Here is a 25,220-nt window from a genome sequence, read left to right on the forward strand (position 1 = left end):
TCCGATGGCACTGAGGAGTACACCACATCAGTCACTGGCTTCATCAATAAGTGCATCGATGACGTCGTCCCCACAGTGACCGTGCGTACATACTCAAACCAGAAGCCATGGATTACAGGCAACATCCGCACTAGGCTAAAGGGTAGAGCTGCCGCTTTCAATGAGTGGGACTCTAACCCGGAAGCTTATAAAAAATCCTGCTATACCCTCCGACGAACCATCAAACAGGCAATGCATCAATAAAGGACTAAGATTGAATCGTACCACACCGTCTCCAACGCTCGTTGGATGTGGCAAGGCTTGCAACTTATTATAGACTACAAAGGGAACCACTGCGGCGAGCTGCCCCGTAACACGAACATACCAGACGAGCTAAATTATTTATATGCTCGCGTCGAGGCAAAGATCAAAGATCAAACATCAGACATACAACTAATGTCTCTCCTGAGTTCTGCCCCGAACAAAAGAAAGACAGGATCTTATATACCCGAGATCACACCTTACGCTGTATCTCTGTCTCGCACAGTCCCTTTCTCACCTTTTCTCACAGTCCCTTTACTCACCTTTTCTCACACACGAGGGGCTGCGGGTTTTGGCAGAGAGCTAGACACAGACAGAGTTCTCAATATTCAGCTATACAGTGAGCATAAGTACAATGGCACGTAAGCAAATTAATATCAACATAATAAATGGTGGGGGACTTCAGAAGACCCCCAAAATCAACTTTAACCCTTCAGTAACCTGCCTAAATGACTACCGACCCATAGCACTCACGTTTTTAGCCATGAAGTGCTTTGAAAGGCTGGTCATGGCTCACATCAACACCATTATCCCAGAAACCCTAGACCCACTTAAATTTGCATACCGCACCAACAGATCCACAGATGATGCAATCTCTATTTGCACTCAATACTGCCCTTTCCCACCTGGACAAAAGGAACACCTATGTGAGAATGCTATTCATTGACTACAGCTCAGTGTTCAACACAATAGTGCCATCAAAGCTCATCATTTACCTCTTTCAGCTAGGGGGCACTATTTTTATGTTTGGAAAAATAACGTTCCCAAGGTAAACAGACTATTTCTCAGGCACAGATGCTAGAATATGCATATAATTGACAGATTAGGAGAGAAAACACTCTAAAGTTTCCAAAACTGTCATAATATTGTCTGTGAGTATAACAGAACTGATTTTGCAGGTGAAAACCTGAGGAAATCCAACCCGGAGGTGCCTTTTATTTGGAAAAATCCTTGTTCCATTGCTTGCCCATCCTCCATTTAAAGGGGCATCAACCAGATTCCTTTCCCAATGGCTTCCTCAGGCCGTGACCAGGCTTTAGACATAGTTTCAAGCTTTTATTTTGAAAAATGAGCGAGATTTATCAAAACGCGCCAGGTGTCCTTTGATTAGTTCATGCGCCCGAGAGTTGTAGCTCGACATTTTCTTTCTCTGTAGTATTGAATAGTTTACCGTCCGGTTGAAATATTATCGATTATGTATGTTAAAACCCTCAAAAAACACACAGCCATTTTCCCATCCAAAGATAGGAGTCACAAAAACAGAAATAGAGATAAAATGAATCGCTAACCTTTGATGATCTTCATCAGATGACACTCTTAGGACATCATGTTACACAATACATGTATTTTATGTTCGATAATGTGCATATTTATATCCAAAAATCTTAGTTTACATTGGCGCCATGTTCAGAAATGCCTCCAAAATATCCGGAGAAATTGCAGAGAGCAACATCTAATAACAGAAATACTCATCATACACTTTGATGAAAGATACATGTTTTACATATAATTAAAGATACACTTGTTCTTAATGCAACTGCTGTGTCAGATTTCAAAAAAACTTTACGGAAAAAGCAAACCATGCAATAATCTGAGACGGTGCTCAGATATAAACAACATTTCTCCGCCATGTTGGAGTCAACAGAAATACGAAATTACATCATAAATATTCCCTTACCTTTGATAATCTTCATCAGAATGCACTCCCAGGAATCCTAGTTCGACAATAAATTGTTGTTTTGTTCGATAATGTAAATTATTTATGTCTAAGTAGCTACTTTTGCTAGAGCGTTTAGTACACATATCCAAACGCTCGTGCAAGTCACGCATAACGTCGGACGAAAACTTCAAAAAGTTATATCACAGGTCGAATAAACTTGTCAAACTAAGTAGAGAATCAATCTTCAGGATGTTGTTATCATACATATCCAATAACGTTCCAACCGGAGCATTCCTTCGTGTCTGTATAAGTTCTGGAACGCAAGGCGATATCATGTGGAATGCGCATGACCAGGAACTGGCAATCTGCCAGACCAATGACTCAGTCCCCTCTCATCCGGCCCCAAAACACAGCATAAGCTTCATTCAACGTTCTACCGACTGTTGACATCTCGTGGAAGGCATAGGAAGTGCAAACAAATCCATATCTTCCTGGGATTTGAATAGGCGATGAGTTGAAATACAACCAGCCTCAGAATTTCCACTTCCTGTTTGGAAGTTTGCCTGCCATATGAGTTCTGTTATACTCACAGACATAATTCAAACAGTTTTAGAAACTTCAGAGTGTTTTCTATCCAATAGTACTAATATGCATATATTAGCATCTGGGACAGAGTAGGAGGCAGTTCAATTTGGGCACGCTCTTCATCCAAAGTGAAAATGCTGACCCCTATCCCTAAAAAGTTAAAAACAACCTGAGGATTGATTATAAAAAACGTTTGACATATTTCTACGAACATTACGGATACTTTTTGGAATTTTCGTCTGCCCTCGTCTGCCCTTCAGGACCGGCACGAGCCTGTGGTTTTCTGAACATAACACGCAAACCTAATGGAGGGTTTTGGTTATAAAAATAATCTTTATCGAACAAAAATAACATTTATTGTGTATCTGGGAGTCTTGTGAGTGCAAACATCCGAAGATCATCAAAGGTAAGCGATTAATTGTATTGCTTTTCTGACTTTCGTGACCAAGCTAATTTGCGGCTAGCTGTTCTTACTGTTTTGTCTAGTGATTGATCAACTCACAAACGCTTGGATTGCTTTCGGTGTAAAAGCATATTTTCAAAATCTGACACGATAGGTGGATTAACAACAAGCTAAGCTGTGTTTTGGTATATTTCACTTGTTATTTCATTATTATAAATATTTGTAGTATTTTTTTTGAATTTTGCGCTCTGCAATTCAGCGGTTGTTTACGAAAATGATCCCGCTAAAGGGTTCCGTGCGTCATGAAGTTAAGCTAAGGACGCTGGGACTAAACACCTCCCTCTGCAACTGGATCCTGGACTTCCTGACGGGCCGCCCCCAGGTGGTAAGGGTAGGGAACAACACATCAACCACGCTGATCCTCAACACGGGGGCCCCTCAGGGGTGCGTGCTCAGTCCCCTCCTGTACTCCCTGTTCACTCATGACTGCATTGCCAGGCACGACTCCAACACCATCATCAAGTTTGCCGAAAACACAACAGTGGTCGGCCTGCCTGATCACCAACAACGGCGAGACAGCAAATAGGGAGGAGGTCAGAGACCTGGTCGTGTGGTGCCAGGACAATAACCTCTCCCTCAACATGATCAAGACAAAGGAGATGATTGTGCACTACAGGAAAAGGAGGACCGAGCACGCCCCCATTCTAATCAACGGGGCTTTAGTGGAACAGGTTGAGAGCTTCAAGTTCCTTAGTGTCCACATCACCAACAAACTATCATGGTCCAAACACACTAAGACAGTCGTGAAGAGGGCATGATAAAGAATATCCCCCCTCAGGAACTGAAAGATTTGGCATAGGTCCTCAGATCCTCAAAAGGTTCTACACCTGCACAATCGAGAGCATCCTGACTGGTTGCATCACTGCCTGGTATGGCAACTGCTCGGCCTCTGACCGCAAGGCACTACAGAAGGTAGTGCGTACGGCCCAGTACACCACTGGGGCCAAGCTTCCTACCATCCAGGACCTCTATACCAGATGGTGTCAAAGGAAGGCCCTAAAAATTGTCAAAGACTCGAGCCACCCTAGTCATAGACTGTTCTCTCTGCTACCGCACGGCAAGTGGTACCGGAGCACCAAGTCTAGGTCCAAAAGGCTTCTTAACAGCTTCTAACCCCAAGCCATAAGATTCCTGAACAGCTGATTAAAGGGCTACCCAGACCCCTCATTTACGCTGCTGCCACTCTCTGTTTCTAATCTATGCGTAGTCACTTTAACTCAACCTACATGTACATATTACCTCAATAACCTCGACTAACCGGTGGACCCGAACATTGACTCTGTACCGGTACCCCCTGTATATACTGTATTCTCTCTTGTTATTTTACTGCAGCTGTTTAATTATTTGTTACTTTTACTTTCTAATTTCAATTTTTTACTGAACACTTATTTTTATTAAAACCTCTTAAAGCATTGTTGGATAAGGGTTTGTAAGTAAGCATTTCACTGTAAGATCTACACCTGTTGTATTCGGCACATGTGACAAATACAATTTGATTATTCTGATGGTCAATAGTCTAAGAGCCCTACTGTACATGCTGCCTGTATCATCACTAGGTCTCCTTCTGCTGTGTGTGTGTTTTATAATTTTGTTTATTTATTTATTTATTTACTACACCTTTATTTAACCAGGTAGGCCAGTTGAGAACAAGTTCTCGTTTACAACTGCGATCCTGGCCAAGATAAAGCAAAGCAATGTGACAAAAAACAACAACACAGAGTTACACATGGGATAAACAAAAGTACAGTCAATAACAATAAAAAAAATATAAAGTGTGTGCAAATGGAGTAAGGAGGTAAGATAATAAATTGGCCATAGTAGCGAAGGAATTACAATTTCACAAATTTACACTGGAGTGATAGATGTGCAGATGATGATGTGCAAGTAGAAATACTGGGGTGCAAAAGAGAGAAAAAAGTAAATACAAACAATATGGGGATGAGGTAGATAGTTGGATGGGCTATTTACAAATGGGCTGTGTACAGCTGCAGCGATCGGTGATGTCACGCCCTGACCTTAGAGAGCCATTTTATTTCCCTATTTGTTGAGGTCAGGGTGTGATTTGGGTGGGCATTCTATGTTTTCTATTTCTTTGTTTTTGGCCGAGTGTGGTTCCCAATCAGAGGCAGCTGTCTATCGTTGACTCTGATTGGGAATCATACTTAGGCAGCCTTTTTCCCACCTATGTTGTGGGTAATTATTTATTTTTTCTGTGTGTGTTTGTGTGCGCCACGGTTGTGTCACGTTCGGTTTCTGTTTGCCAGTTTTTTGTGAAGGTTTCACTACGAATAAAAGATGTGGAATTACATGCACGCTGCGCCTTGGCTCATCTATGACAGGGAGTTTGAAGACAGCGATCGTGACAGAATTACCCACCACAAAAAGACCAAGCAGCGTGCGCCAAATTGTAGGACGAGCTGGACCGGGGAGAAGATTATGGCAGGGGACAAGACCCGGTCACGGAAGCCTGAGAGGCAGCTCCAAAATTTTTGGGGGTGGGGGCACACGGGGATATTGGCGGAGTCAGGGTTTAGACCTGAGCCAACTTCCCGTGCTTATCGTGGGGAGCATGTGACCGGTCAGGCACCGTGTTATGCGGTGATGCACACTGTGTCTCCAGTGAGCATTCACAGGCCGGTGGGCTCTGTGCCAGCGCCCCGCATTTGCCGGGTGGGAGTGGGCATCCAGCCAGGACGGGTTGTGCCAGCTCTACGCTCGAGACCTCCAGTGCGCCTCCACGGCCCAGTGTATCCGGTACCTGCTCCACGCACCAGGCTTCCAGTGCATCTCCCCAGCCCGGTGAGAACTGTTCCGGCTCCACGTACGAAGCCTCCGGCAACAATCCACGGTCCGGAGTCTCCGGCGACGATCCACGGTCCGGTCCCACGGAAGCGGAGGGATCAGCGTGCGGAGCGGGGGCTACGTCCCGAACCGGAGCCGCCACCGAGGATAGAGGCCCACCCGGACCCTCCCCTATAGAGTCAGGTTTTGCGGCCGGAGTCTGCACCTTTCGGGGGGGGGTACTGTCACGCCCTGAACTTAGAGAGACGTTTTTTTCTCTATTTGGTTAGGTCAGGGTGTGATTTGGGTGGACATTCTATGTTTTCTATTTCTTTGTTTTTGGCCGAGTGTGGTTCCCAATCAGAGGCAGCTGTCTATCGTTGTCTCTGATTGGGAATCATACTTAGGCAGCCTTTTTGCCACCTATGTTGTGGGTAATTATTTATTTTTTCTGTGTGTGTTTGTGTGCGCCACGGTTGCGTCACGTTCGGTTTCTGTTTGCCTGTTTTTTGTGAAGGTTTCACTACGAATAAAAGATGTGGAATTACATGCACACTGCGCCTTGGCTCATCTATGACAGGGAGTTTGAAGACAGCGATCGTGACAGGTGAGTTGCTCAGATATCTGATGCTTAAAGTTAGTGAGGGAGATTTTTGCAATTCGTTCCAGTCATTGGCAGCAGAGAACTGGAAGGAAAGGCGGCCAAAAGATATGTTGGCTTTGGGGATGACCAGTGAGTTATACCTGCTGGAGCGCGTGCTACGGGTGGGTGTTGTTATGGTGACCAGTGAACTGAGATAAGGCAGAGCTTTACCTAGCAAAGACGTATAGATGACTTGGAGCCAGTGGGTCTGGTGACGAATATGTAGCGAGGGCCAGCCAACGAGAGCATACAGGTCGCAGTGGTGGGTGGTATATGGGGTTTGGTGACAAAATGGAAGGCACTGTGATAGACTGCATCCATTTTGATGAGTAGAGTCCTGGAGGCTATTTGTAAATGACTTTGCGGAAGTCGAGGATCGGTAGGATGGTCAGTTTTACGAGGGTATGTTTGGCAGCATGAGTGAAGGATGCTTTGTTTGCGAAATCGGAAGCCGATTCTCAAATTTATTTTTGATTGGAGATGCTTAATGTGAGTCTGGAAGGAGAGTTTAAAGTCTAGCCAGACACCTAGGTATTTGTAGTTGTCCACATATTCTAAGTCAGAACCGTCCAGAGTAGTGATGTTAGTCGGGCGGGCCGGTGCGGGCAGCGACCGGTTGAAGAGCATGCATTTAGTTTTACTAACGTTTAAGAGCAGTTGGAGGCCACGGAAGGAGTGTTGTATGGCATGAAGCTCATTTGGAGGTGTTTTAATTAACACAGTGTCCAAAGAAAGGCCAGATGTATGCAGAATGGTGTAGTCTGCGTAGAGGTGGATCAAGGAATCACACTCAGCAAGAGCGACATCATTGATATATACAGAGAAAAGAGTCGGCCCGAGAATTGAACCCTGTGGTACCCCCATAGAGACTGCCAGAGGTCCGGACAACATGCCCTCCGATTTGACACATTGAACTCTATCTGAGAAGTTGTTGGTGAACCAGACAAGGCAGTCATTTGAGAAACCAAGGCTGTTGAGTCTGCCGATAAGAATACAGTGATTGTGTGTGTTTGTTTGTGTGTGTGTGTGTGTGTGTTTGTGCGTGTGTGTGTGAATACTACTACTGGAGAGTGACTTACACCAAGAGGAGAATCAGTGTCTTGAAGGCCTCCACAGTGAACATATCCTGCTCTTACACTCATCCCACTAGTTATATAGAACAAGGTTCATTCTGGTTTACACAGAAAAGACCCTGTAGATCTCAGTTCATATCCAGTGTGAAGGTCGTGTGGAGTACAATAGGAACACAGAGAACCACCACACCATGACAATAACAGACCTGACAGAGAAGGACTCGGCTGAATACAAACTCAGATTAATAACAACAGTTGAGGAGAGAGTTACAAACAGCATACAAAGACATTATAGACGATTCTGTGCTTACAACTTTATGGCAACAATTTGTGTCTCAGACTAGACTAGGAGGGCTGATCAATTTAACTTTTTAGATCATTATTGTATGGACCAGGGGGACCTGATCTTAGATCAGCACTCCTACACTGAGACACTTCATGAATACAGGCCCTGATGTAACAACAAAAACACAGCTCAAAGCAAAACAAAAAGTTAAATGATTCAATAGGTTGTGGCATGTGATCTGTCTATGTGAATACTGTCTGTCTGTAAGTCTATTGCATGTATTTAATGTGTGCGACATGTTGCACGTCTGTCTATTTAAGCTGCCTGAGGCAAAATACTTTCCTAATGGATACAATAAAGTCATCATCAACAACGTATTGAACAGATCTGTAGAACTGTAAACACATATTTCTACATTGATTTGTTCATTTTTGTTCATTTGTTCATTGATTGTTGTGAAGCTGTTTTATTCTCAGAACCCCAAATATATAGGAGGATAAATGTTCAAACGCCTGACCAGAGGGGAAGATACAGGAAACCAAGGACCATCCTGACCACTCTGACCATCCCGACCACTCTGACCACCCTGACCACTCTGACCACTCTGACCATCCTGATCACCCTGATCACCCGTCAAGCTGTACAGCAGCCTAAAGACTGACCACCAGGTTCAATAACAGCTCCTATCCCCAAGCTGTGAGGCTAAACAGCAAGTGACTCACACACACACACACACACACACACACACACACACACACACACACACACACACACACACACACACACACACACACACACACACACACACACACACACACACACACACACACACACACTGCAGTGCTACAATGTTTGTTTGCATGTCTATTTTACCCTGGCTAATCATCTCATCACTATGTAGATCAACACTCCTACACTGAGACACTTTATGAATACTGACCCTGATGTAACAACCAAAACACAGCTCAAAACATAACAAGAAGTAAAATGATACATTACCTTCAAGTATATGACCTATGACTAAAAACAAAAAAAATAAACTATATTTCAAGATATTGTCAAGAGTACTGACAGAGTGAAGTGAAGGGGAGAGGTCTTGTACAGTGAGTCAACTTACTGGTAGTGAGTGGGAACTGCTAGTAGGTGTCAGTTCTGTGGTTGATACATATTTAAAGTAGTCACAATACAAGTAGCTGATACAGAACTGTCCTTTCCTTCCTCTTTAAGACATTATGCATGACGACCAGAACTGCATGTCAGAAAGGGGAGGTTACTGTATTAAAATGGGTCCTACATTTCTAAAATGGACAAAATGTCCCCCATTTCCACTTTTATTTAAATACAGAACCATGTTAACAATATGTTGACTATTCTATATGGAATGTTTATAATATCTTAGAATGTGTTGCCTTGTCCCTCTGAGTTCTACATGGAACAGGTCAAAGTTCAATTTACATTTGGTCAGTTCCATGATGTCATTCATTCTATTCTACAAACACATTCAATTTACACTCCTCATCAGCTGCATCAAAGTGGTACTGAAGGTTCCAGTGTTCTAGACTAGAGTTCTCCCTACTGGGATCTCAACATTACTGCAGTGTTCTAGAGTAGAGTTCTCCCCACTGGCATCTCAACATTACTGCAGTGTTCTAGAGTAGAGTTCTCCCTACTGGCATCTCAACATTACTGCAGTGTTCTAGACTAGAGTTCTCCCTACTGGCATCTCAACATTACTGCACCATCCTAATAATCATGTCCTCATTAATGTTGGGTTAATAACAACATTACAAACTGACATTACATCAGATAGAATGGTGAAACACAACTCTGGCTACTTGACAAAGTCACATTTAATCACACAAACACTGATGTCTGTAGTAGAACAACATGCCACTATCATATTATGTTACACTGTTGACCCTTGTGTACAGTACTGGTAGTAGCATTAGTTAGCAGAGGAATCAGTATCATCATCACCATAACCTGCTGTATTGACTGCTGCTGTCCATATACTGTATAGTCTAATGTGGCCTGTTATCTATATATAGTCTAATGCAGCCTGTTATCTATATATAGTCTATATATAGTCTAATGTAGCCTGTTATCCATATATAGTCTAATGTAGCCTGTTATCCATATATAGTCAAATGTAGCCTGTTATCCATATATAGTCTAATGTAGCCTGTTATCCATATATAGTCTAATGTAGCCTGTTATCCATATATAGTCTAATGTAGCCTGTTATCCATATATAGTCTAATGTAGCCTGTTATCTATATATAGTCTAATGTAGCCTGTTATCTATATATAGTCTAATGTAGCCTGTTATCCATATAGAGTCTAATGTTGTGGCGTATTCTGCACAGAGCCTTCACCGTGCGCTGCCACTTTAAGAGCACATCAGCAGTCAGGAAGGAGGAAATAAAGCTCTTCTGGCTCTCTGTGTGGAGCTGTTGGTTGGTGCACAGTGTGTGCAACTCTGCAGAAGACTTGTTTATTTTCAGCGTGCTTAGTTGTAAAGTGTTAAGTCGATCGCCGGTGTTACCTCTCTTGGTCGTGGTTTTAAAATACTTATTTTTCCAGATGTTGAAGTTAGGTTCACTTTAGGTTCTGAATGAAAGATGAAGAGACGTGATTTATGTACGTCTGTGTTTGGGCCAAATGAAAGCTGGTCCAGACTGGGCAAAATCTCAACCAAACACCGACGTCTATGATTGGTTCAGATTTGGTCCGGACCAGACAAAAAAACGACGTCTGTGAACATGGAAATGAAGCCCGGTCCAGAATGCACCAAAAAAAACATCCAAGAGGCGTCAGTGTAGGACGGTGCTTAATGAGGTACAGCCTACAGTGTAGGACGGTGCTTAATGAGGTACAGCCTACAGTGTAGGACGGTGCTTAATGAGGTACAGCCTACAGTGTAGGACGGTGCTTAATGAGGTACAGCCTACAGTGTAGGACGGTGCTTAATGAGGTACAGCCTACAGTGTAGGACGGTGCTTAATGAGGCACAGCCTACAGTGTTGTCTGAAATGTCATTTTAGGAATGCCCATCTATGTTGTAGGCAGTGGCGTGCCGTGGGCCTGGGGCCTAGGCCTTCAGTGAGGTACTACACAGTCCCACCCGAATTAATCCACCTCTTATTATCATCAATTATGCCATGGCTCTAGACACTATACATTTAGACAGAAACGCAGTATAACCAGGCGTTGCGTCACCTTGAAATTGACAAATTGAAATTTTTGGGTAAACAGTGTTTAACAGACAACTCAAGTTTGCAAAGCCAGTGTGGCTCCAAAAACCAAATCGATCACTTGCAAATAATAGGCATTCCCAGCAGTACAGTTTGCAGTGCTTCTCGGAGCCTTTGAGCCATTGACAGCGCTCGTAGTTGAAACTTTGAAAGTGGCGAGCGAACGAACCCCTTTCCCGCCTGTGACAGGCTTTGTGGCGTCGGGCGACCTCTCCTTACAATGTCTAACTTTTCTTGAAAAGTTCGTCTTGAGAATGGCGTTATAATTATATCCTCGACGAAATCGATATCTTCTCCTCCTTCCGCCATTGTGGGTTCAAAAAACAGCTTAGTAGAGTTTCCTAGATCTGCATAGACCTGCCCATAGGACCTGCCTCTCAATATTGGTAATCCAATCAAAAGACGTGGACGCCCTACGCCTGCTAGCTGGCTCCTGTGTAACACTGGAGCCAGCCAGCAGGCGTACAATAGCCAACTCTAAAGCTGATTGGTTGACACAAAATTTTAATTTCCATTCACTTTAAGCTACAAGCGCCCGCACTGTTGATTCTGAAGGCCTGAGAGCAGATTTTAGACCCCTGGCAACACATGATGGCTGAATATGATTGGATAAAAGATCTAACATAAAGACCAGCCCTCCAAATCTCAACCTGGGGCTGGAAGCAGTGCAACCAAGAGGAAAGCTATGAAATGAAGAGTATAACTCTTACTCTGGGGAATAATTTAATACATATTTGTGGGAAAATATATTTAAAAAAAAATTATATTCTGATGATGTTTAGGCCAGCAGAGAAGGCCTTGCAGGCCCTGACGGCCCACCACTGGTTGTAGGCCTACCATTTGTAAAACACCAAAGAAGACTGCCAGTTAGGACCTGACCAAAAAAGATGTCCAAAAGACGTCGGCCTGTGTTTACGGGGGTGTTTTCTACCATGTCGGCCCACAATAGAATTTCATGAATGCCCATCCATTTGGTAGGTCCACCGTTTGTAAAACAGGCCATTTCATCAACTTAATTAGTCCTGATTCCTGTGACTAATCAATTTGGCTAATTAAGCTCTTAATTTCAGCTACCCAACTTTATCAGGAGGAGTAATCCTGAGCCTATTTGCAATGTGTTTACACAGCGGCAAATACAGAAATAAGATTTTTCTCTCACTATGATCAGCTTAGTAAAACACTGAAGGATACAAACTTGAAACCACTGATCATGACAATTTAGCCCACGGGATGAATCTCCTGGACAGCAGTGACTAGCCTGGTTGTCCAGTCCATATTGTCTATTTTACTTTGACCTGTCCTGTTTTTAGAATATGTTTTCTGTGTTGTCGGAGGTGGGTCTTGGTCAGTTTAGCTCAGAAAATGCTGCCCTCGTCAATTTGCCACCATAGGCCTAATCCTATGCAGGCCGGCCTTGTGTTTCATGTTAATACTACTCCTAAACGCAACCCACCATCACTGTGTCTCAGGTTAATACTACTCCTAAACACAACACACCATCACTGTGTCTCATGTTAATACTACTCCTAAACACAACCCACCATCACTGTGTCTCATGTTAATACTACTCCTAAACACAACCCACCATCACTGTGTCTCATGTTAATACTACTCCTAAACACAACCCACCATCACTGTGTCTCTTGTTAATACTACTCCTAAACACAACCCACCATCACTGTGTCTCATGTTAATACTACTCCTAAACACAACCCACCATCACTGTGTCTCTTGTTAATACTACTCCTAAACACAACCCACCATCACTGTGTCTCATGTTAATACTACTCCTAAACACAACCCAACATCACTGTGTCTCATGTTAATACTACTCCTAAACACAACCCACCATCACTGTGTCTCTTGTTAATACTACTCCTAAACACAACACACCATCACTGTGTCTCATGTTAATACTACTCCTAAACACAACCCACCATCACTGTGTCTCATGTTAATACTACTCCTAAACACAACCCACCATCACTGTGTCTCTTGTTAATACTACTCCTAAACACAACCCACCATCACTGTCTCATGTTAATATTACTCCTAAACACAACCCACCATCACTGTGTCTCTTGTTAATACTACTCCTAAACACAACCCACCATCAGTGTCTCATGTTAATACTACTCCTAAACACAACCCACCATCACTGTGTCTCATGTTAATACTACTCCTAAACACAACCCACCATCACTGTGTCTCATGTTAATACTACTCCTAAACACAACCCACCATCACTGTGGCTCATGTTAAAACTACTCCTAAACACAACCCATCATCACTGTGTCTCATGTTAAAACTACTCCTAAACACAACCCACCATCACTGTGTCTCATGTTAATACTACTCCTAAACACAACCCACCATCACCGTGTCTCATGTTAAAACTACTCCTAAACACAACCCACCATCACTGTGTCTCATGTTAATACTACTCCTAAACACAACCTACCATCACTGTGTCTCATGTTAATACTACTCCTAAACACAACCCACCATCACTGTGTCTCATGTTAATACTACTCCTAAACACAACCTACCATCACTGTGTCTCATGTTAATACTACTCCTAAACACAACCCACCATCACTGTGTCTCATGTTAATACTACTCCTAAACACAACCCACCATCACTGTGTCTCATGTTAATACTACTCCTAAACACAACCTACCATCACTGTGTCTCATGTTAATACTACTCCTAAACACAACCCACCATCACTGTGTCTCATGTTAATACTACTCCTAAACACAACTTACCATCACTGTGTCTCATGTTAATACTACTCCTAAACACAACCCACCATCACTGTGTCTCATGTTAATACTACTCCTAAACACAACCTACCATCACTGTGTCTCATGTTAATACTACTCCTAAACACAACCCACCATCACTGTGTCTCATGTTAATACTACTCCTAAACACAACCTACCATCACTGTGTCTCATGTTAATACTACTCCTAAACACAACCCACCATCACTGTGTCTCATGTTAATACTACTCCTAAACACAACCTACCATCACTGTGTCTCATGTTAATACTACTCCTAAACACAACCTACCATCACTGTGTCTCATGTTAATAATACTCCTAAACACAACAATATAGCTCAGTGTTTGTCATGGGTGCCAATGATTATGGTCGTGACTGTATATCTAACAAATCAGATTAATATGTCGAAATACATGTATACACACACACACACGCACGTGCACGCGCACACACGCACACACGCACACACACACACATTTATACTTGACCCTGTTATACTTTGACAGTGAACATGACCCTATTGAATGGAGATCTGGGTATTCCTGGTGAAACAACAGTCCAGGGTCAGTATTCACAAAGTGTATCAGAGTAGCAGAGCTGATCTGGGATCAGTTTAGCCTTTTAGATCATAATTATACGGACCGTCTGAGACACTTTATGAATACAGGCCCTGATGTAACAACCAAAACACAGTTCAAAATAAACCAACAAGAACAAAGATACAGGAAGTCATGTGATGTTTGGCTAAAAACATCAAAACTAAAACTATATTTCAAGATATCGTCAAATGTACTTACAGAGTGAAGTGAAGGGGAGAGGTCTTGTACAGTGAGTCAACGTACTGTCACTGTGTGGAAACAAGAAGTAGTCTACTGTAAGTATTAGTAGAAGCAGGCGTAGCCTAAGTGTGAGTTCTGTGGTTGACACATTTAAAAGTAGTCTAGTCAGGTCATTAACATGCAGGAACAGCATGTCACATAAGGGATGTTACTGTATCTAAATAGAAAATGGTCTAAAGTCAGAATACTGTAGTTACATTTCTTTATTTGAGGAGTGGACCTACATGTTTTACAAGAGGCAAAATGTGACCCATTCCCATCACTCTTCATCAGCTGGTACTGAAGGTTCCAGAACAGATGAAAGGCGTTGTATGTTTGGTTCCAGTGTTCCATACTAGAGCGCTCCCTACTGGCAACTCAACATTACTACAGCCTCCAGTCTATATGTCTCCACTTGTCTCGGAAATCCCAGACGTAGTGAAACAGCCACAACCTTGTTAACATTGTTAGAGGCAACCTGTCTGCCCTGGGAGACTAATATGTCCCAATCATATCCTCGTCCACTTGGTTCAATAACAAAATAACAAACCTGGCACTAAGGCCCGAGGGAGGGAAGGGGGAAGGAAATCACTTTGATTGACACTTCAAACACTCATACTGTATGTCCAGTGTGCTGTCTGTGCTGTGTGTCAGAAGACTACAAAAGGGGTGACACCCCCCAACACCCCCATTCTATCCAAGCCTCCTGTTCTCTTTTAAAGTAGGGGAAATGTCTTCCTCTTTTTCAATCTTCATATTCATTATTCTGTTCTTCCTCTTCCTCCCTCTGTCATATCCGGAAGGTGCGTGGTGTTCAGGGTGGTCAGATTTGCCATGGTTTCCTGTATCTTTCTCTCTGGTCAGGCTTATGGTTGAAGAGAGAAAGAGAGAGAGAGAGATACGGGAGCGAGAGAGAGAGGGGGGGGGGAAGAGAGAGAGAGGAGAGGGGGTTAGAGAGAGAGAGAGAGTGTGAGAGATGGAGAGAAAGAGAAAGGGGGGAGAGAGAGAGGAGAGGGTGTTAAAGAGAGAGAGAGGAGAGGGTGTTAGAGAGAGAGAGAGTGTGAGAGACAGAGAGAAAGAGAGTGAGAGATAGAGATACGGGAGCGAGAGAGAGAGAGGGGGGGGTAGGGGGAGAGAGAGAGATAGAGAAGGGGGGAGAGAGAGCGAGAGAAAGAGAGGGGGGAGAGAGAGAGAAAGGGAGAAAGAGAAGGGGGAGAGAGAGAGAGAGAGGGGGGATAGGGAGAGAGAGGAAGAGAGAGAGAGGAGAGGGGGTGAGAGAGAGAGAGAGAGAGAGAGAGAGAGAGAGAGTGTGAGAGATAGAGAGAAATAGAGAGAAATAGAAGAGAGAGAGAGAGAGAGTGTGAGAGATAGAGAGAAATAGAAGAGGGGGAGAGAGAGAGAAAGAAAGAGAGATACGGGAGCAAGAGAGAGGGGGGTAGAGAGAGAGAGAGAGAGAGAGAGAGAGAGAGATAGAGAGAAAGAGAAGAGGGGGTGAAAGAGGGGGGGTAGGGAGAGAGAGGGGGAAGAGAGAGAGAGAGGAGAGGGGGTTAGAGAGAGAGAGAGTGTGAGAGATTGAGAGAAAGAGAAGAGGGGGAGAGAGCGAGAGAGTGAGAGAAAGAAAGAGAGATACGGGAGCGAGAGAGAGAGGGGGGGGGAGAGAGAGCGAGAGAGAGAGAGCGAGAGAAAGAGAAGAGGGGGGAGAGAGAGAGTGCGAGAGAAAGAAAGAGAGCTACGGGAGCGAGAGAGAGAGGGGGAGAGAGCGAGAGAGCGGGGGGGAGAGAGGGGCGGGAGAGAGAGCGAGAGATGGGGGGAGAGGGGGAGAGAGCGGGGGGGGAGAGAGGGGCGGGAGAGAGAGCGAGAGATGGGGGGAGAGAGAGATGGGGGAGAGAGAGAGAGGAGGGAGAGAGAGAGAGAGGAGAGGGGGTTAGAGAGAGAGAGAGAGAGTGTGAGAGATTGAGAGAAAGAGAAGAGGGGGAGAGAGCGAGAGAGTGAGAGAAAGAAAGAGAGATACGGGAGCGAGAGAGAGCGAGAGATGGGGGGAGAGAGAGATGGGGGAGAGAGAGAGAGGGGGAAAGAGAGAGAGAGAGAGTGGGGAGAGAGAGAGCGAGAGAGACATTGTTACAAAACTGTATATTGACATAACATGACATTTGAAATGTCTATACTCATTTGGAGCTGTTTTGTAATGATCACTGTACATTTTTTTGAGTTGATTTGACTTTTGTTTATTATCTATTTCCCTTTCTTTGGCAATGTAAACATATATTTCCCATGCCAATAAAGGCCTTTGAATTGATTTGAAATGAATTTAATTGAGAGAGAGAAACCTGAAAGTGAAAGTCCTCAAAGGTGCTGCCAATGCTAAAACTGTCTTTTGGGCACTAGAGTCCTCTGTCTATCTCTATGGAGGTATGATATATGAGTTGATTGGTAAAAACCTGCTTAAATATGTTTATAAATGATAGCTGATGTTTTGACAAAGACAGATGTTCTTACCCTGTGGAAGTGTACTGGGGGGCTGAGGAGGTGTTGAGGCCTATAGGGTTGGTCCTCTGAGGAGAGGGAGGGGTTCTCTGCATCCAGCGGTCTGGGTACCTGATCACCAGCCTGGTGCTCTCCAGCTCCACCCCCTGGACAGGAGGACAAACAGCAGGCACCAATGTGTGGGAGGAAACACTGTTTAACTGACGACCGACGTCAGCTTGCAGGCGCCAGGCCACAAGGAGTTACTAGAGCATGATGAGACAAGGACATCCCGGCCGGCTAAACCCTCCACTAACCCAGATGACCCTGGGCCAACTGTGCTCCGCCTCATAGGTCTCCCGGTCACAGCCGGCTGTAACAGTCCGGGATCAAACCCGGGCCTGCAGTGCTGCCTTAGCACTCATTGTTGAATTTGTGATTTCCAACTTGTTGTGTAATGTTTATGTCCAATGGCCAATGAGCACTGATACGTTTTATCTATCATTTCAAATGACAAGGATTGAGAAGGATTTGCCAGTAGATTGTTGACCTGATGCATGATGATGACTGCTTGTCAGCTAAGATTTTGAAAGTTTGTCCAATCAGTCCAATCAAAGCTATGGTAGATTTAACGCGATTTGACGTAATTTTGTCTTAGCCAATGACCTTGAGCCTTTTTGGATGGGCATTTCTAATGTAAATCTATGGCAGCACCCAAGGGGCTTGACATTTCGAGCTCTACCCATAGATTTTGCTGTGACGTAGTGTCCCCATGAGTGACAGAACACTGGGCCAATCACAGCACAACTAGAGAACATTACCAACCCCTACGCTCCGTATTTTATGCTGGCTGCCCCGCCACCACAGAAAGCACTAAGCTGCAACACCTGCATTTTGGAGCTGCCTTACTCAAGAAAGCAAAAACGAGACCATGTTTGTATGCGACTTTATTAACTTGTTATGGCTGCAGGGGGCGTATTGAATAACTGGAAAAAGGTGCCCATTTTCAAACGGCCTCTTACTCAATTTTTGCTCGTACAATATGCATATTATTATTACTATTGGATAGAAAACAGTCTCTAGTTTCTAAAACCGTTTGAATTATTTCTCTAAGTGGAACAGAACTCTTTTTACAGCCCATTTCCTATCCGGAAGTGAGATTTCCAAAAGCGATGTCTCTCTTCAAGACCTTGTCTATAAAAGGGCATGTCACTTAGGACTGTAGAAACACGTCATACGCCTTCCCCTGGGTGTCATGCGGAAGTGAGAGCAGAAATGACTTGATTATCTCGTCCTGGGATTGAACACAACCTCTTGGAGTGAGAAGTGCGCACTTTATTTTTTTTCCTGGGCGCGAAGTTGGACCTTGACTCGGCTCCTGGAAAACCCTCGTTAAAGGTGAATATGATCTCCGGCTTCGATTTTATTTGATACATGTCACAATATCATCCTAAAGTATGTTTTTTCAATATAGTTTAATTATATTATTGAAATTTATTCTGGACTTTAGAGGTGATGCGTCGCAAGAATTGGTTCAAGAAAGAGAGGTTAGCACCGCACGGCCAGTGTGCTTGCTAATTCAAGAGGGAAATCGTTCGTTCTGGATCGAAATAAAGACGGTTCTGAACAAAGGACCCCTTGGAGAACATTCTGATGGAAGATCAACAAAGATAAGGACCCAATTTGGGATGCTTTTTCATATATCTGTCGAACTGTGCTATCGCTACCGTTTGACTAGAATCAATGCTGCTGTGTGCTAGCTATTGTAGTAAGCTAATATAACGATATATTGTGTTTTCGCTGTAAAACACTTCAAAAATCGGAAATATTGGCTGTATTCACAAGATATTTGTCTTTCATTAGCTATCCACCATATATTTGTCTGAAATGTTTTATGATGAGTAATTAGGTAGTTGACGTTGGTGTCTGTATTTTCTCTGGCTACTCCCGTGCGATTTCTGACTGTAGCTGTGATGGTGGCTATGATGGTAGCAGTAATGTAAAACTGATTTATAGCTAAAATATGCAAATTTTTCGAACAAAACATAGATTTATTGTGTAACATGTTATAGGACTGTCATCTGAGGGAGTTTTTTCTAGGTTATTTAGGTTGGTTCTAGGTTGGTTCTAGGTTAGTTAGGTTAGCTTTGTGCATGCTAATTGCATGCTACCGTTGCTGTGAAAAATGTCTGTCTGTCTTTTGTATTTGGTGGTGAACTAACATAAATATATGTGGTGTTTTCGCTGTAAAACACTTCAAAAATCGGAAATATTGGCTGTATTCACAAGATCTTTGTCTTTCATTAGCTATCCACCATATATTTTTCTGAAATGTTTTATGATGTGTAATTAGGTAGTTGACGTTGGTGTCTGTATTTTCTCTGGCTACTCCCGTGCGATTTCTGACTGTAGCTATGATGGTAGCAGTAATGTAAAACTGATTTATAGCTAAAATATGCACATTTTTTGAACAAAACATAGATTTATTGTGTAACATGTTATAGGACTGTCATCTGAGGTAGTTTTTTCTAGGTCATTTAGGTTGGTTCTAGGTTAGTTAGGTTGGCTTGTGCATGCTACTTGTATCCTACTTGTGCTGTGAAAAATGTCTGTCCTCTTTTTTTTTTGGTGGTGAACTAACATAAATATATGTGGTGTTTTCTCTGTAAAACATTTAAAAAATCGGACATGTTGGCTGGATTCACAAGATGTTTATCTTTCAAATGTTGTATTGGACTTGTTAATGTGTGAAAGTTAAATATTTAAAAAAAATAGATTTTGAATTTCGCGCCCTGCACTTGAGCTGGATGTTGTCATAGGTGTACCGGCGTCGGGCTTGCAGCCATAACAGGCTTGCAGCCATCAATGCTTTTTTTTAAACTTTGTTTGCAAACTGATATGTGACACGTATTAATGTCAAAATAGGCAAAAAAGCAACGTAAAAATCTAACCATGGGGCTGAAAACAGATTGAGCTCTGTTCCAGCTGCCTTGAATGACGTGTCACCACTGCATGTATTTAGAAATTATAGACAAGTTGACTAACAAATAGCCTACCAAAATGTCAGAAATTAGAAGTAAAAACTGCAAATGTTTAAATGTATGTAATGGACTGATTACATTTATTTTTATATAAAAAATATATCATGACACGGAACAATATGGTATTACGTATTATAAAATGAGTAATAATACCTGACAGCAATACAAAGTAAATCATCATTGAACACATCAGGAGAACTTGACCCAAGAGCTAAAAATATTAAAAAGCTGTTATCAGTATTATTAATGTTAGTTGCTGATCAAAGTAAGACTATTGATGTTATAAAACATCTGTATGTGGCAAAATCCCATAGAAAAAGATCTAAATAAAACTAAAGATAGTAAACACATTGGTACACAAGAAAATAAGATTTTTTCCTCCTGATTCTCTTCAGTCCAGGATCTGTGGTGCTTCTCTTCAGTCCAGGATCTGTGGTGGTTCTCTTCAGTCCAGGATCTGTGGTGCTTCTCTTCAGTCCAGGATCTGTGGTGCTTCTCTTTAGTCCAGGATCTGTGGTGCTTCTCTTCAGTCCAGGATCTGTGGTGCTTCTCTTCAGTCCAGGTTCTGTGGTGATTCTCTTCAGTCCAGGATCTGTGGTGCTTCTCTTCAGTCCAGGTTCTGTGGTGATTCTCTTCAGTCCAGGATCTGTGGTGATTCTCTTCAGTCCAGGGTCTGTGGTGATTCTCTTCAGTCCAGGGTCTGTGGTGATTCTCTTCAGTCCAGGGTCTGTGGTGATTCTCTTCAGTCCAGGTTATGTGGTGCTTCACTTCAGTGGGAGATTCCCCTCACATTCTGAAAGAAGACATACTGAAGTAGCACTCCCACTAAACATTTTATACGCACACACACACACACACACACACACACACACACACACACACACACACACACACACACACACACACACACACACACACACACACACACACACACACACACACACACACACACACACACACACACACACACACACACACACACACACACACACACACACACTTACTGCCAGGGTGTCATACTCTGGTGACCTGGTCCTCATGTTCAAAGGTGTGTACGTATCACTGTTAGGGTCAGGATGGACACTCTGTGGGCAGAAAGAGAAAGAGAGCGAGAAAGAGAGAGCGGGAGAGAAGGAGAGGGAGGGAGAGAGAGAGAGAGCGGGAGAGAAGGCGAGAGAGACAGAGACAGAGAGAGAGAGAGAGAGAGAGAGAGAGACAGAGAGAGAGACTGAAACACTAGTCTTTCCATCATTTTCTCTAAACACATTCAAATATAAAACACCAACACACTCACAAACAATCAACATGAATGATAAGAGACTTACTGCCAGAGTGTCGTAGTCAGGGGACGTGGTCCTCATGTTCAGAGCTGTGTACGTGTCACTGTTACAGTCAGGACGGACACTCTGTGGAGAGAGAGAGAGAGAGGTAACAATGAAAATAGTACGAAAGAGACTGTCGTGACACTGTTAGTCCGGACGGACACTCTGTGGAGAGAGAGAGGTAACAATGAAAATAGTATGAGAGAGACTGTCATGTCACTGTTAGTCAGGACGGACACTCTGTGGAGAGAGAGAGAGGTAACAATGAAAATAGTATGAGAGAGACTGTAATTTCACCGTAAATGAATGAAAACGGAGTTATAACCCCCTGGGTGCACATTTAGTTTGTTGCCCCATTAAGACACAGCTGAAAGCCTGTTGCAACTAATAGAATCACCTGTGTGTCTGCTGTGGCATCACTTCCTCCTGTGGATCTCCTGTAATGAGGGACAGAGTGAGTTCTGCTCTGTAAGTAAGTAAGTTTATATGTTACTAATACATCTTTATTTAACTAGGCAAGTCAGTTACAAACACATTCTTATTTTCAATGATGGCCTTGGATCAGTGGGTTAACTGCCTTGTTCAGGGGCAGAACAACTAAACTTTATATTTTCAGCTCTGGGATTTGATCTTGCAACCTTTTGGGTACAAATTCAACGCTCTAACCACTAAGCTACCTGCCGTACCAGGAAGCCTAACTGTTAAGGGCGTTGTGCCAATAAATGAATGACAGAATGAAGTTAGTAACAAATCAGTGTGAAAGAATAATACAAACATCCATTTTAACTCACCTGAACCACATGAGTCCAGAGAGACAGAGGATGAGAACCAGAACAACCACTATGATTCCTACAGCTGCAGTCAGAACTGATGACTGTTTCTCTAAAAGATAATGTAGATGATACGAGTGCTGGCATGTTATAAACTGAAAATAAACGTAGTACAGGACAATAATACAATGTTTGTTAAGGGATCTCATCTCAACGTATATATAATTAAAAAACATTATAAGCCAAAGTGTAATTATTAATATTAGTTTGAAACGTTGTTTTGTATTGAAATATATAAGATGAAACTTCACCTGGTAAAATGATCATCAGAGCTGTAGAGTTCCTAGATCCTCTTCCATTCCAGGCCTCACAGTGGTAATGTCCATTGTCCTTAGACTTGAACTTACTTATGTTGTAGATCTGTCCAAATCCATTTAGAAAAGTCTCATTTTGAAAGTACCAGGTGTATTTGTCCACAGGTGGGTTGGCATCACTGCTGCAGGTCAGAGTCACTGAACTGCCCTCCACTATTTCACCAGAGGGACTGACTGACACTGAGGTGTTCTTTGGGCCATCTGGTGGACAATATGTGACAATAGTGTTTTAAATAGTGTTTTACTTGTAATTGAAATATGAATTTAAATGTGATCCTCTGATCAAAAGATGAGGTTAGGTGTACTAACACTGAACGTCCACAGACACAGAAGAAGAGTTGAGACTCCCATATATACTCTCAGCCTCACAGTAGTATTCTCCACTGTCCTCAGAGTTAATGTTGGTGATGAGGAAGGAGTTTTCAGATCCTGTCAGTGAAGCTCCATTCTTCTTGTACCAGGTGTATTTGTCCACAGGTGGGTTGGCATCACTGCTGCAGGTCAGAGTCACTGAACTGCCCTCCACTATTTCACCAGAGGGACTGACTGACACTGAGGTGTTCCTTGGACCATCTGGTGTAAAATACATTGTATTTATTTATAGCAACACTTGTGTTTACATTTTACGGGTGAGTTTGAAATAATTTATAAATTATAATAAATTATTAATTCAGAGTAAAATAAATTCTGAAACAGAATCACTAAAAATAATGATGACATTGTGGTAAAGCACATTCAGGGAAATGGATGAGTCACGATCGTGTGGAGAGACGGACCAGGACGCAGCGTGATTGGAGTTCCACATCTTTATTTTTAGTGAAACTTAAAATAAACCAAGAAACAAACAACAACCGTGCAGCACTGAGGTGCAACATGCACTCACTCAAAAACAATATCCCACAAAGCAGGCTCCTAAATATGATCCCCAATTAGAGGCAACGATTACCAGCTGCCTCTAATTGGGAACCATACAAACCAGCCACATAGAAAATAAATGACTAGAACACCCCCCTAGTCACACTCTGACCTAAACACCATAGAGAACCGAGGGCTCTCTATGGTCAGGGACTGACAGGATGTTACACACTAAAATATTGATTGATAGATATACACTGCTCAAAAAAATAAAGGGAACACTTAAACAACACAATGTAACTCCAAGTCAATCACACTTCTGTGAAATCAAACTGTCCACTTAGGAAGCAACACTGATTGACAATAAATTTCACATGCTGTTGTGCAAATGGACAAAAGGTATAGACAAATAGACAAAAGGTGGAAATTATAGGCAATTAGCAAGACACCCCCAATAAAGGAGTGGTTCTGCAGGTGGTGACCACAGACCACTTCTCAGTTCCTATGCTTCCTGGCTGATGTTTTGGTCACTTTTGAATGCTGGCGGTGCTTTCACTCTAGTGGTAGCATGAGACGGAGTCTACAACCCACACAAGTGGCTCAGGTAGCGCAGCTCATCCAGGATGGATCAGTTCCATGATGTCATTCATTCTATTCTACAAACCCATTACATTTACACTCATCATCAGCTGTATCAAAGTGGTACTGAAGGTTCCAGTGTTCTAGACTAGAGCTCTCCCTACTGGCATCTCAACATTACTGCAGTGTTCTAGACTAGAGTTCTCCCTACTGGCATCTCAACATTACTGCAGTGTTCTAGACTAGAGCTCTCCCTACTGGCATCTCAACATTACTGCAGTGTTCTAGACTAGAGCTCTCCCTACTGGCATCTCAACATTACTGCACCATCCTAATAATAAAGTCCTCAATAATGTTGGACTAATAACAACATTACAAACTGACAATACATCAGATAGAATGGTGAAACACAACACTGGCTACTTGACAAAGTCACATTTAATTACACAAACACTGATGTCTGTAGTAGTACAACATGCCACTATCATATTATGTTACACTGTTGACCCTTGTGTACAGTACTGGTAGTAGCATTAGTTAGCAGAGGAATCAGTAACATCATCACCATAGCCTACTGTATTGACTGCTGCTGTCCATATACTGTATAGTCTAATGTGGCCTGTTATCTATATATAGTCTAATGCAGCCTGTTATCTATATATAGTCTATATATAGTCTATATATAGTCTAATGTAGCCTGTTATCCATATATAGTCTAATGTAGCCTGTTATCCATATATAGTCTAATGTAGCCTGTTATCCATATATAGTCTAATGTAGCCTGTTATCCATATATAGTCTAATGTAGCCTGTTATCCATATATAGTCTAATGTAGCCTGTTATCCATTTAAATAGTCTATTGTAGCCTGTTATCCATATATAGTCTAATGTAGCCTGTTATCCATATATAGTCTAATGTAGCCTGTTATCCATATATAGTCTAATGTAGCCTGTTATCCATATATAGTCTAATGTAGCCTGTTATCCATATATAGTTTAATGTTGTGGTGTATTCTGCACAGAGCCTTCACCGTGCGCTGCCACTTTAAGAGCACATCAGCAGTCAGGAAGGAGGAAATAAAGCTCTTCTGGCTCTCTGTGTGGAGCTGTTGGTTGGTGCACAGTGTGTGCTGCTCTGCAGAAGGCTTGTTTATTTTCAGCGTG

The 25,220-nt window shown here is 42.8% G+C and overlaps 1 protein-coding gene across 1 annotated transcript; it reads right to left on the reverse strand.

Moving 5' to 3' along the window:
- Positions 1-17,143: 17,143 nt before the first annotated feature.
- On the reverse strand, positions 17,144-24,199 carry LOC139551942 (B-cell receptor CD22-like). The gene is made up of 5 exons (XM_071363271.1): positions 22,931-24,199; positions 22,554-22,831; positions 21,481-21,561; positions 21,160-21,240; positions 17,144-17,281 (listed from the first exon to the last, which is right to left on the reverse strand). Exons 1-5 carry the CDS (start codon positions 23,208-23,210, stop codon positions 17,144-17,146), a joined length of 858 nt encoding a protein of 285 aa, XP_071219372.1. The 5' UTR covers positions 23,211-24,199.
- Positions 24,200-25,220: the final 1,021 nt, after the last annotated feature.

This window comes from Salvelinus alpinus, chromosome 2 (assembly GCF_045679555.1).
Source record: "Salvelinus alpinus chromosome 2, SLU_Salpinus.1, whole genome shotgun sequence".
Lineage (NCBI taxonomy): Eukaryota > Metazoa > Chordata > Actinopteri > Salmoniformes > Salmonidae > Salvelinus > Salvelinus alpinus.

Coding starts and splice junctions, on each gene's coding strand:
- LOC139551942 (XM_071363271.1), bottom strand. CDS start 23,210: ATGTATTTTACACCAGATGGTCCAAGGAACACCTCAGTGTCAGTCAGT. Junction 21,562..22,553: donor TGATCATTTTACCAGGTGAA/GTTTCATCTTAT, acceptor CTCTCTCCACAG/AGTGTCCGTCCTGACTGTAA. Junction 21,241..21,480: donor CTGACTACGACACTCTGGCA/GTAAGTCTCTTA, acceptor TTCTGCCCACAG/AGTGTCCATCCTGACCCTAA.